General features: G+C 47.1%; 1 protein-coding gene across 1 annotated transcript in view; it reads right to left on the reverse strand.

Annotated features, from left to right (window-relative positions):
- Nucleotides 1–10,142, reverse strand: part of CACNG6 (calcium voltage-gated channel auxiliary subunit gamma 6) — a 47,691-nt gene extending 37,549 nt beyond the window's left edge. The window contains exon 1 of the mRNA XM_026677415.2: nucleotides 9,448–10,142. Coding sequence (XP_026533200.1) covers nucleotides 9,448–9,772 — 325 coding nt within the window. The 5' untranslated portion in view covers nucleotides 9,773–10,142. The remainder of the gene's footprint in view (nucleotides 1–9,447) is intronic.
- Between the last annotated feature and the right edge of the window lie 3,916 nt (nucleotides 10,143–14,058).

Here is a 14,058-nt window from a genome sequence, read left to right on the forward strand (position 1 = left end):
AGGAAAAGGAAGAGGGAAGGAAAAAGAAGAAAATGGAAAAAGGAAGGAAGGAAGAAAAAAGAAAGAAATATTTTAATGAGAGGGAGAGTCTGAGGGAAGTCCTGCCTTAGCACTTGGTCACCAGCAGCCATGCTGCCTTTTCACCATCCCCTTATCTCCTCCTCTTGACCTCTCCTGGTTGTCTCCCATCCTGTTGCTGAGGATGCTTTGTTACAAAATCAGGTCTCCTTGCATGGAGAGGGAGTGGGCCTCCCTCTGACCTGCACACTTTGTCCTCCTGCACACACCTGAGCAACCTGGCCAAGGAGAGCAAGAACAGCAGCAGCCGCCTTGAGGAGGTGGTTAAGCTCAGCCTGGCACCCTCTCAGGGAAGCAGGGCTGGGCTGGGCTGTGAGGTCATGGTGCCCTGGGAGCTCAAGGGCTGGGCTGGGGGAATGCTGTCCACTGCCTAGGGCTTTGGACAGCCCACGCCACCATCCGGGGACTCCTCCATGTGGCCGAAGAGGGACGTCGAGGCTCCTCCGGAGGATGAGTTTGGTACTCTCCCTGGTCTCATCTCCCCCCGCTATAGACAATGGCTCCTCCTGGGCCACCACAGGTGCCCCCAACCAGTGGTGGGATTCAAATTTTTGTTACTACCGGTTCTGTGGGTGTGGCTTGGTGGGTGTGGCCAGTGGTGGGATTCAATTTTTTTTTAACTACCAGTTCTGTGAGCGTGGCCTTGTGGGCATGGCAGGGGAAAGATACTGTGAAACCTCCAGTCAGAGGTGGTATTTGCTGATTCTCCGAACTACTCAAAATTTCCGCTACTGGTTCTCTAGAACTGGTCAGAATGTGCTGAATACCACCTCTGGGCATGGCAGAGGAAGGATACTGTAAAAGATCTATTCCCTCCCCACTCCTGGGGGAAGATTACTGCAAAATCCCATTCCCTCCCCACCCCACTAACCTGCTTTCCAGCTCTGTTCTCCTGTGCAAGGCTACAAAAGAAGATCCAGCCAATCAACCGGGACTCAATGGGAGGCAAAGAATAGATGGGGGCGGGGCCAGTCAGAGGTGGTATTTGCTGGTCCTCCAAACTATTCAAAATTTCCGCTACTGGTTCTCCAGAACTGGTCAGAACCTGCTGAATACCACCTCTGCCCCCAAACAAGTGACCTCGAGCTGGCCACATCCACTCCTTGCCATGCCCACCCTGGTCATGCGTACCTGACCACCCCCCCAGGTCAAACACAACCCTGATGGAACCCCAATGAAATTGAGGATGACATCCCTGTTCTAAGGAGTATTTAGGAAGGAGAAAAGGGAGGAGGAGGGTGGGAGGGGAGGAGGAAGAGGAAGAGGAGATATAAGGACAGATTTCGGAGAAATAGAATAGAATATAGAATATAATAGATATATATTCCCAGAACATACAGCGAATGGAAATGCTGACAGCTGTAGTTAAAATCCGAAGGTGAAAACAATGGCTTGAAATATTCAGATCATATCAATTTCTTAGCTGGAAGTAAAGAAAATGTAGATGAGCTCTTAATGAACGTAAAATGGAAATTAATATTTGAGATTGCAGTTAAATATTTAAAAAAACCAAAATCATGTCAACCTGCAAGCTTAATGAATAAAGAAATGAAGTTGGTAGATGATTTTATTTTCGTGGGTCTATGAATAGATAAAGGAGGTTTATCTGCTGGAACAGAAAAACAGAGTTTAAGCTTAGAAATATAACCAATAACAAGATTAGGCAAAATCGTTAAAGAGAAGGATTGCTAGAGTCATGGTTATTTTATTACGAGATGGTTTCAAGTAAAAATTGGGCAGCCATTTGTCTGGGATGATATGAGGTTTCCTTTCCTGGGTGGGAAGTTTTAATAAAAAGAAAAAGTGAATAAAGAAAACAACAGTTAGTCTTCAACTTAGGACCATAATTTAGCCCAAAATTTCCATTGTTAAGCAAGACAGTTATTAAATGAATGTTGCCCTATTTTACAACTTTCCCTGCCACAGTTGTTAAGTGAATCATGCAGTTGTTAGGTTAGTAACACGGTTGTTAGGTGAATCTGGCTCTTCCATTGACTTTGTTCGTTAGAAGGTGGCAAAAGGTGAAAAAAGGTCACATGATCCCGGGACATTGCAACCATTGTTCTATCTCGGAGAGTGGGTGCAATAACGGAGACGAGACATCGAATAGTGACTCCAACTCTTTATTTGTGACTTCAGGAAACAGAGCAAAGAGACTGGCAGCAGCAGCTCCTTTTATAGAGCTGGCTGCTGTCAAAGCGTCCAATGGTTTAAGTTTGCCGCGCTTGGAACGTCCAATCGTGGCAGCCCGTTAACTAGCCAATCAGATCAGTCCAGAAAGACCAATCATGACCCGCTGTTAACGGACCAATCAAATGTGCAGGATTACGAGCCAGCTTGTGGAAAGGCCAGTCAGGTTCGCAGGCTTACGAGCCTGCTAGTTCGGAACACCCCTCCCCTCTAGGTTCCGTCTCAGGGGTGGGGTGATGTATTCGCGCAGGTAGGCAGGTCTTCGCACCTGTCTACCTGATTGCGTTGTTCAACCTGCCTTTGCTCGGATTCTGGTTCTGGTGGATTGTTTAACGGTGACCTGGCTTCTATGCTGGGTATCCTTGCAGGTGACTCGGGGATGCCTTCAACATTACCCTCGTTCCCGTCGTCTGGGTCCTCTGACCCCACTCGGCTGCTGTTGCTTGGAGAAGTGACCATCTGCTATGGGTCCTCTTCATCAGGTGAGTATGATGGGCTTGATTGTGCGAACTGTGGGTTTGCGTGTCTTGTAGCAGGTGTTATTTCATTTTCAAAATCCTCGGTTTCCCTTCCCCCTCTGGTTTCGATTTCAGAGTTCGTGGAGGGGGTAGTTGTCAGCCTTGAACGCAACTGGTCGATGTGGCGTTTCCACAATCTTCCATCTGTGGTTTCTAATCAGTAGGAACGGGGGCCCGTAATTTGTGTTATCTTGGCAGGGACCCACAATGGGTCACCTATAAAATTCTTAGCAAATACGAGGTCTCCTACCTTAAATGTGCGATGTTTGCTGCTGGAACCCAGGGGCTTTTCTGGGGTGTAGGCAGGGTGTAGTCGGTCCAGATGTGATCTAAGTTTTCTGCCCATCAGGAGTTCGGCTGGGCTTTTGTTTGTGGTGCTGTTCGGTGTAATATGTTGGAGAAGGAGCATTCTGGTGACTCTGTCGTGAATGTTTCCTTGGTCCATTTTGTGTAGGGTTGTTTTAGTAAACTGAACCATTCGTTCAGCCCTGCCATTGGCCGCCGGGTGAGCAGGTGATGTCAAGGCGTGACGTATCCCCGGTCCGCTAGGTATTGTTCAAACGCCAAGGCGGTAAACTGCGGGCCATTGTCGGAAACCAGGACATCTGGAAATCCGTGCGTTGCAAACAGTCTGTTTAGTTTTTTGATGACCGCTTCTGTGGTGGTGGTCTTCATCTTGTTCACCTCGAGCCAGTTCGAGTAGGCATCTACTGTTATTAGAAAAGTATGTCCTTTTGTAGGTCCCGCAAAATCGATGTGGATGCGGGACCATGGACCCCTGGGCGTTTCCCATTCCGTTGGGGGTGCTTTTGGTGGAGCCGAACGTGTTTCTTGGCATTTGCTACAGGTGGCAACCCAGGCTTCGATTTGTCTGTCCATACCTGGCCACCAAGCGTAGCTCCTTGCCAGTGCTTTCATTCGCATGATGCCCGGGTGTCCATCGTGCAGCACTTTCAGGACTCTGTGTTGAAGTTTTTCTGGAATGGCTACTCGGTCTCCCCATAACACGCACCCCTTTTGGGAGAAAAGTTCTGTCTGTCTGTTTTTGAAGGGTTTGAACTTGTCGTTGGGTTCGATTTCTGGCCATCCCCTCTCCACCCAGCTGAGGACTCGCGCCAGACAAGGGTCTTTTTTTGTTTCTAACGCGATATCCTGCGCAGTTAGTGGGGGTGAGGGAAGCATCTCAATTTGTAGCGTGGATAGCGTAGGAGCTGGATCGTCTAGGAACTCAGGCAATGGCGAGAGGCTTAAGGCGTCAGCATGGGGAATGGCTTTCCCCGGTCGATGTCTTAACTGGTAGTCATAGGCGGCTAAGAACTCTGACCATTGTGTCATTCTCGGTGATAGGATGTGGGGAGTTAGTTTATCCCCTGCTAAAATGCCAAGCAATGGCTTGTGGTCTGTGATTATGGAGAAGGATCGTCCATATACGTATTCGTGGAACCTTTTAATTGCGGATACAATAGCAAGGGCTTCTTTATCTAATTGACTATAGTTCCTTTCAGTTTTAGACAAAGTTCTTGAAAAGAATGCGATAGGCGCCTCCGTACCGTTTGGTAGAACGTGGCTCAGGATGGCTCCTACTCCAAAAGGTGAAGCGTCAGAAGTCACAGTCAAGGGTAGTGTCTCGTTATATTGGATTAACACTGCATCAGATGTTAGAAGGTCTTTGACTTGTTGGAAAGCTTGCTCCTCTTGACGTCCCCAAAACCAGGAAGCCTTCTTGTCGAGGAGCCTATGCAGGGGTTCAGCAACAGTCGCCTTCTGGGGTAGGAAGATGTTATAAAAGTTAATGAGGCCCAGGAAGTCTTGGAGGTCTGTCTTGTTTCTGGGTCTTGGAGCATTTTTAATAGCTGCTAATTTCTTTTCGGTAGGGTGAATACCTTGTTTGTCAAGAAGGTAACCAAGAAATTCAACCCTTTCAGTGCATAATTGGCACTTGTCCTTCTTGACTTTGAGTCCTGCATCCTGGAACTTTTGTAGGACAGTTCTTAGGTGTTTTTCTAATTGACTTCGTGTAGGGGCGGCTATTAATACATCATCGAAATAGGGTACAACTCCTTTTATGCCCTGTAGCAACCTTTCCATCAAACTTTGAAAAATGCCAGGTGCTACGCTTACTCCGAACTGGAGTCTATTACATTTGAACGCACCCCTGTGTGTGCCTATAGTTTGGGCTTCTGCGGTCTTTGCGTCTACTGGCAGCTGCTGATACGCTTGGGCCAGGTCAAGCTTAGCGAATACTTTTCCGCCCCCGAGCGAGTGAAGAAGGTGTTGGACCACGGGTACTGGATAGGTGCTCTGTTGAAGCACGTGATTCAGGGTGGCCTTGTAATCCCCACAGATTCTCAGGGATCCGTCAGGTTTTATGGGGGTTACAATTGGGGTCTCCCATCGGGCATGGCCGATGGGTTCTAACACGCCCTGTGCTATTAATTTGTCCAATTGCTCGTCAATTTTCGGTTTGAGAGCAAAGGGAACTCGGCGTGGCTTTAGACGGATGGGTGCGATATCAGGGCAGAGATTAAACGAAATGGGGGACCCCTTGTACTTGCCTAATTGCTCGGTGAAGACATCTTGAAAATCCCGGATGAGGGCCGCCTCCCAGTCTTCGCTTACAGTCTGGTTGATGCCTGCCAATTTGATTCCTAATGGCGCGAACCACTGTAGTCCCAATAAACTGGGTCAGTCTCTGTCAACGACGGTGAGAGGTAGAGTTGCGGTGTGGTCTTTAAACGAGACCTGGACGTGACTGGAACCAGCAACCGGGATTCGATTGCCTTGGTAGTCCTTTAATATAAGTCTCTGGGTGCTGAGATCCTGGCGGCGGATGTCAGGGATCAGTTGCTTGAGAGTTTTCCAGGAGACCATTGATAGGGACGACCCGGAGTCGACTTCCATGATGCACGGTCTGTCTTCGATGGTGACCTTTACCCAGATTTTTTTTGCATCCACTGATGAGGCATGGCCGATGGTGACGGTTTGATGTGCCTCCTCTCGTCTGGTAGTGGTGGCAAGCATTCGGTTTCTGTTGTACGGGCTCCACTAGGTGTTTTGATGGGTGGTTGCCCTCTGTCTGCCGGAAAGTATTTTTGTTCCTCTTGGGGCTGGATACTCGTTTACTTCTGCAGACCTTGGCGATGTGGCCCCTTTTATCACAGGAACGACAGATGGCATTTAGGAACCTGCAATCTGCTCGTGGGTGGTTTCCCCCACATCCGGCGCATTGAAAATTGGGTTTACGACCTCGCTGGTCTCGCTGGTCGCGCTCTGATCTGAGTCTGTTGACTTCTTCTTCTTCACCTTCTGATGAGGACTCGATGTCTTCATGGTGGGCTGTTGTTGTGTGTCTCTCTGGGGGTGTTGCGATGTTGCTGGCGAGTTGGCGGTTGGACCCATTCGCTCGGCGCATTTGGGCTGCTGACTTCCTGGTTGCTTCTGCTGCAGTAGCATCTGCTATGGCATCTGCGAGGGTGATATCTCCTTTTGCCATAATCTTGCTTTGGATGGTGAGGTCTCTTAGACCCAGGACAAGCCGATCTCTCATGGCTTCTTCCAGATTCGCGAAGCCACATAGTCCACCCAGATTTCTTAGATCAGCTACAAAGTCCCCGATGCTTTCGCTTTCCCGTTGGTCCCTCTGGTAAAACTCGTGTCTTCTGATGAGGGTTGGAACTGCTGGGGCGTAATGAGCCCTGAGAATGGGAGCGAGGGTGTCCCAATCCATAGTTTTGACTTCAGCTGGTTTTGCTAGTGCCTTTGCGGGTCCGCAATGCGTTAGGAACACTGCGCATTTCTTGCTAGGCATGGCATCCTTCAGATTGTTGGTTTCCAGGAACATTTGAAACCTGTCCATATACGAGTCCCAATCTTCGTTAGCTGGATCAAACGGAGCGGGTGGTATTGCGCTGCTGGTCATTCTGCTGTTTTCTGCACGTTGTCAGCCACGTGCTCTGTCAATACTTCGCGAGTGTTCAGTCAGCTCTTATCGTCTCCGCATCCCACCTTCGTCGCCAGTGTTCTATCTCGGAGAGTGGGCGCAATAACGGAGACGAGACATCGAATAGTGACTCCAACTCTTTATTTGTGACTTCAGGAAACAGAGCAAAGAGACTGGCAGCAGCAGCTCCTTTTATAGAGCTGGCTGCTGTCAAAGCGTCCAATGGTTTAAGTTTGCCGCGCTTGGAGCGTCCAATCGCGGCAGCCCGTTAACTAGCCAATCAGATCAGTCCAGAAAGACCAATCACGACCCGCTGTTAACGGACCAATCAAATGTGCAGGATTACGAGCCAGCTTGTGGAAAGGCCAGTCAGGTTCGCAGGCTTACGAGCCTGCTTGTTCGGAACAACCATCATAAATACAAGTCATTGCCAAGCCTCTGAATTTTGATCACGTGACCACGGGGATGCTGCTGATTGCGAAGAACAGAGTGACTGCATGGAAAACCCTTGCCAATCAATCCTGAATTGAACAAAGGCAGTGATATCAGCAAGTAAAATACTCGGGGCATGTGACGAGAGTGATGATGGAATAGAAAAAGACTGCGTGATGAAAGTTAAAGGGCGGCACAGTGGTTCAGCGGTTAAGACAGCGGGTTTGTTGGCTGGAAACTTGGCAGCCCAGGTTTGAGGCCCAAGCGCCTTGCGACGGGGTGAGCCCCCATCTTCTGCCTACCTAGCAGTTCAAAAACATGCAAATGCGAGTAGATAAATAGGTGCCACTTTGGTGGGAAGGTATCAGCCCTCCATGACGTCATGCTGGCCACATGACCATGGAAAGGTCTTCAGACAGCTCTGGCTCAATGGCCTTGAAAGGGAGATGAGCAGGGGGGCCCTATAGCTGGCAATGGCTAGCTGAGTAGCAGGGACTCCTTTGCCTTTATGATAAAGTTTGGGGGGAAACGATGACGTGGATGGATGGGATCGAAGAAAAATGTGCTAATTAGGAAGGTTTGCTTCCTGAGACCCTACAAGGGCTCTGAATTTAGACACTCATGAACTGATACACTCCTAATTTAAACAATCATTTGTACCAATTCAGTGGCCTCTAGATGTGTTGGGCTATCAACTCCTATAATCATCCAGACAACAGGGCAACTGGTTGTAATGCAAAAGGATGGGAATCCACCTGGATGCCAAAGGCTGCTGTTAAGACAATTCTACATTCAAAGAGGGAATGTGCTTATGGAAACCGGTATCTGAAAAATGTGCTAGCAGGGCCTTAGTCACCCATCATTAGCCGAAGGGAATAAATGCTTCAGCAATTCTTCACAGCAAGTTCTTTGCCTACCCTTGCAAAAAGATGCCAAGCCTGAAATCATGAGCCTTCATTATGAACAGACTTGGTATATGTGGAACGGAAGGGAAGGGGAGCAAGAGAGGAGAGACAGATGCTGTGCATCAGTTTAGTTTTGTGAATAAAAGATCAGAGTGAATATGTCTAAGTAGGGAAATTAGCATTGCTGTCAAGACAGGAGTGCAACTACGCCCTTCTCCACTGGTCTTGCTAGCTGGAATTGCTGAAAAGTGTAATTTAGTAAGCCCTACAGTTATTCCATTACATTAAGGAGAAGAGCCCCAGATTTACTGATGGCTGCTAAAATCTCATCTTCAAACTAGCATCATGACCTTGCCTGTGCCATGCCTTATGGTTCTATGCAAGATGCGCATGTTATGCTTCCATATAAAAACACTATAAGGAATTTTGTGTGACATCAGTGCCCACAAACTGCATGTGAGAGCTTCAGTGAAGTCCCTTCCCCCATGCACATTTCCCTTCAGCTGCAAAATTCTCCCCATGAGTGGCAGCAACATCTTCATAAATTGCCAAGTGGCATAATAGTTATGAGGAAGAAACCACTCAGGAGCAGCAGCTGTTTGGCTGGCTAAGAGGAATCCACTGGTGACGGAGTAGATGGTGAATGGCTATAGAAGTGCAAAGTCTTTCCAATTACACAGGTGTGCACGTGTATTTAGGTGAGACAGAAATAATGTGTGTGGAAAGTTGGACTGGCTTTTCTGAGCGGATGAGCCGGACAGTGGTCTCACCTGTCTACTGTTGGCCTCATCCCAACTCCAGCCACATCTGGAACACAAGTACAAGTATAAAGTCTTCCCAGTTACATAGCTCTGTGTGTGTGTGTGTGTGTGTGTGTGTGTGTGTGTGTTTATGTGTATGTGAGGCAGAAGGAATATGTGTGGAAAGTTGAGTTGAGAGGTTGAGCAAGAGAGTGATCTCATCTCATCCATCCTTCATCCAGGCACATCTCCTGGAACAAAGTACAAACGCAAAGGCTTTTCAGTTACGTGTGTGCGTGCGTGTGTGCGTGTGCGTGTGTGAGACAGAAAGAATGCGTGTGGAAAGTTGAATTGGGTTTTCTGGGGAGGTGAGAAGGGCAGCAATCTCATCTGTCTCCTCTAGGGCTGGCCTCATCCATCCCACCTCCAGGCACATTTCTTGGAACAAACTCCTTGCATCAACAAAACTGCTTGTATGAAGGAGCAGTAACAGGACATGGAATAGAAGGAGACCAGCATAAAACACTGGAGAAGTCTACAAAGTTGACTATCCCAAACAGAGTTGGAGAACAGGTTTTGAAGAATTGCTGAAACTTAGCAAAGAGAGGAAGAGCAGATAGGAAGGGGATTCAAAGCATACTTACCACCGGGCAGCTCCGCAGGCCCGCAGGTGTGCCTCTCTTCTCCCACATCGTAGACCCAGAGCTTCTTGTAGCAGAATTTCCACAAGCCGAAGTGGGCGGCCTCGCAGATGGCGGAGTGGTTCTGCTTGTAGGTGTTGAGTTCCACCCAGAATTCTGTGCCCACCGCCAGCACCGTCAGGGTCATCCCCACAATGGCCACAAAGAAGGCCAGCTTGATCTTGCCTTCCTGCTCGTCCGTCAGAATTTTCTGCCGTTGGGTCTCCCCTCTCCTGCGCGTAGCTATGCGTTGCTCCCGGTCCTGAAGGAAAAAGTTAGGCCACATCATAGCCCCTTTTCCTGATCCCTGCTGGTTGAGGGAATCTATTTTGCCTGGGAAAAAAATAAAAGCTAGTGTGTCCGCTGCCTGTTAAACACCCAAGCTCTGAGCCAGGTTTTGTGCTTGGGTCTGTTGCCCAGCTTTTTCTAAGTTTTATCTAGGTCAACACACTGCAAGCAGTGCCGAAAAGTTGTCGAGCGCTCTCCCAGCACCCCTGTCTTTTCGAGGCAGTGCCCCCAACTTGGCAACAAGCACAGCAACTACCTCAGCCACCCTGGTGCCTTGGCAAGCCTACAGAGCACCTGTTGCTGCTTCTCAGCCTCCATCCATGCAGCAAGGGTTATTTTAAGCTGCAAGGTTCATAGACAGTCTGGATGTGTTTGTGTGCAGGGGTACGGCACTCTTAAAAAAGCAGACGCTTAAATTGGATCCTTTCAGGAATGGGGGAGGCCCTCTTGCGCCAGCTGCCCACTCCCACAGCGCCCTGTTAGGCATGGAAGAGCTCGAGGCACCCTCCTCTGTCCCTCCTCTGTCCTTCTGTGGAATTTGGTTTGCTTCCAAATAGGCCTGGAAATCTTCTCAATGTGCCTGCTGTTTATCATAGGTAAACGTATTAAATCCTTTCGCGTGCGCTTGGAGGGGTTGACTTGAGGCAATGAATTGTCCTGGTCTGGTTTATTATTTTGAAGTCCTATAAAAAAAAAAGGTTAGACGTCCCCTGGGTAAAGCATTGATTTATTTTCAGAGCAGGGTGCGTGCATGTCCTGATGCGGCACTCAGTTGTGAATGTTGCCTTTACCACACTGTAACTTTTAAACACTCACGTTGTGTGGAGTTCTCGGTGCTGTCTGGACTTGGCTGTTTGCTTGCAGATGTTTTATTACCCAACTAGGCAACATCATCACCGGTAGACCCAAAGGTGCTTTTTCAGGAGGCAAGTAGACTTTTTTGGGTTTTTTTCTTTGAAGACGTTTTACTTCTTATCCAAGAAGCTCCTTCAGCTCTGGCAGGAGAGTGGGGAATGGAAGGATTTATACTCCTTGCAGACAGCTGGTCATTTGCATCCTTTTAAAGGGTCTTTAAAGCACTTGGAGGTTTATCAGTGTCCTCAGGGTCACCTGAGTAGTGCTTCTGGTTCCTGTAGTCTGCAATTTTTTACCCTCTGGAAATCCATTCTTACTCCCACGCCATTCAAAGGGCGTTCATCCCAATTGCATAGCTAAAAGTCTGCAGAGATTCTTAGTCATCCAGGTCAGTCTAAAAGGATGCAAATATATGTCTGCAAGGAGTATAAATCCTTCCATGCCCCACCATCCAGTCAGAGCTGAAGAAACTTCTTTTATGAGAAGCAAAATGTCTTCAAAAGAAAAACAAGAAAGTCCGGCGGCCTCCTAAAAATGCACCTTCATGAGACAACCATGACCTGGATGACTGAAAAATCTCTATAGACCAGGGGTATCGAACTCATGGCCCAGGGGCTGAATCCAGTCCACAGAGTGCTTAGATCCGGCCCGCGGAGCTCAGGAGCCTGTTTTCACTGGCAGAGCGCTCAAGCCACCACAGGCGCCCCCTGACACGGTGACATCATGCTGGCCACGCCCACCATGGCCATGCCTCCTTGCCCCCACCCCCGAGGTCAAACACAACCCTCATGCGGCTCTCAATGAAATCGAGTTTGACACCCCTGCTATAGACCTGTGATGGTGAACCTATGGCACGCGTGCCAGAGATGGCATGCAGAACCCTCTCTCTGGGCATGCGAGCCGTCACCCCAGCTCAGCTCTGCCACACATGCATGTGTGCGCCTCCCACCGGCCAGCTGGTCTTCAGGTCTCTGTCAGCATAAGCAAGGGGGTCTTGCACGCCTAGGCAGGGGGTGTGGGGGGGTCACATGTGTATACGTGGGGGAGGGGCGCATGCACAGAGCATGCATGCATTGCATTTTGGGAATGCACACGCACTTTGGGCATTTTTGTGCCAAAAGGGTTAGCCATCACTGCTATAGACTATCATCAGTGATAATGAGTGTGGGGCTTGCTCATTTTTTATATACAGTAGTTTGCCAGTGTTGGTGGGGTTAGATAATTCCTTGTTTAGGGTATTGTTTCCTCAGGATACAGGTAGTCTTTGAATTACAACCATTTGTGTGGTTACTCTTCAAAGTTATAATATCACTGAAGAACGTGACTCACAGCCACTCCTCACACTAACAATTACAGCATCCTCATGGTCACATGAGGGATGCTTGACAACCAGCATGTATTGTGTGACTGTAAGCCGTCTTGACGAGTCACCTTGACGAGATGGTAGTGTGCTGTCTAGCCAGGTATAGTTAGTTAGGAATTGGGAGCGGTCCCCTTAAGGGAATGCATCATGGTAAATGTAGTTAAGGTATCTTGGGAAATGTAGTTCATGTCATGTGGTCACATCTGTAACCCTGATTGGTCTCTGAATTGACCCTTGTTGGGTTGGGGGAGGCTCCCTCACTCTTGCCTGAACACAGCCTCATGGTAGCAGCTCTACCCCCTGATTCTACTACTATGGGATGAAATATGGGATAGAAAGATTACCATCATTTACACTACGATTTCAACTGTGCAAAGAATTGGACATTAGATGCATCTCGACATAACTGTGAGTTACCTTGAGGATACCTGATATAATCCAATAAAAGAAACTTTGTATGGAAGAATTTGTAGATTTATTCTATCTGTCTTTATATTCAGCAAGTGAACCAAAAGACAGAATAGGTGGCATAGACGTTTAACAAACAAACAAATAAATTTGCAATATTAGCAGCACCTCGGTGTCATGTGATCACCATTTTTGACCCTCTGAGCTGGTTTCCAGCAAGCAAAGTCAATGGGGGGAAGCTGGATGCGTTTAATGACTGCATGATTCACTTAACAACTGCAGTGAATTGCTTAACAACGTTGGTAAAAAACAACTTTGGCAAAAAAAAAAGGAGGTAAAACCAAATGAAATTCACTTAACAACTGCCAGGCTTAGCAACAGAAATTCTGGTCCCAATTTTGGTCGTAAGTTGAGGAGTACCTATATTAGGAGAGTGAATCCTTAAGATATTGAGCTATGTTTCTCTGTTTCTGTTCCCTCCTAAACTTCTGTGGAGATCATTATGGAGTTATAACAGTGGCCACAGTAAAATACAAGTAGGCCTTGACTTACAACAGTTCACTTATTGACTGTTCAAAGTTAACCATTTTTCGCACTTATGACCAATGCAGCAGCCCCATAATTGTCACATGATCAAATTCAGATTCTTGGCAACTGTTTATGACGGGGTCATGTGATCATCTTTTGCGACCCTCTGACAAGCAAGTTTTTGCTTGTAGAAGTTTGCAAAAGGTGTTCACATGACCCCAGGACACTGCAATCGTCATAATTATGAACCAGTTGCCAAGCGCCTGGATTTTGATCACGTGACCAGGAGGATGCTGCAATGGTCATGTGGAAAAACTATCATGTCATTTTTTTCAGTGCTGTTCTAATTCAGTCACTAAACCAATGGTGTAAGTTGGGGAGTTTTTTTTAAAAAAAGATTTTTTACTTTTAAAATAGAAACCACCCAATTTTGGATCTGGGTGGCTTCTAAATTATATAAACAAATAACAAGAGCTGTTTTTTGTCATGTTGATGGCAATAGGTCATCAGAATTTTGTGTGTGTCTCCATTAAATCTCTCTATATAAGAGCAATATATATATATATATGCAAAATACCACTCATGCATCATAAAAATACCACTCATGCATCACCATAAAACCTCCAGAACCGTAAAGCCTACAAATTTGAAATTTGGCATTTATGTTCCTCGTGCACACTAAGAAAGGATTTTTCGAAATGACCACCAGAGCATTAGTATTTCGTATATTATTATTAACATGCTCTGATGCTAAGGAGTTCTACTCCCCCTCCCTACCTGAAAAGAGATCTGTTCCAAATGCAAAACACAAGCAGAGGAGAGGATGTAGAGTTGTAATTGCAGGAATGTTCCAATCTCGGATGGCAAACCTCAGATAAAGAATGTTTCCAAGCAAATACAACTCAGGCAAACAAAGTCACTAATCTAAAGGAGGATTAGAGAGAGGAAGTAAACATATGTTAGACTTTAACTAGAGATAATTAATTGTATTAATTACTGTGCTAAACAGTAATGAAAGTTAAGCAGTAACCAAAGTTAACCAATGATGGAGGATAACTAAAAATATGTATAAATGCAAGACTAGACTCCAATAAAGATCATCATGATTCAGTTGTTCATGATCAAACAACTCG

This window comes from Notechis scutatus, chromosome Z (genome assembly GCF_049901735.1).
Source record: "Notechis scutatus isolate UNSWTSFEM ecotype Mainland chromosome Z, rNotScu1.2, whole genome shotgun sequence".
NCBI classification, from domain to species: Eukaryota; Metazoa; Chordata; class Lepidosauria; order Squamata; family Elapidae; genus Notechis; species Notechis scutatus.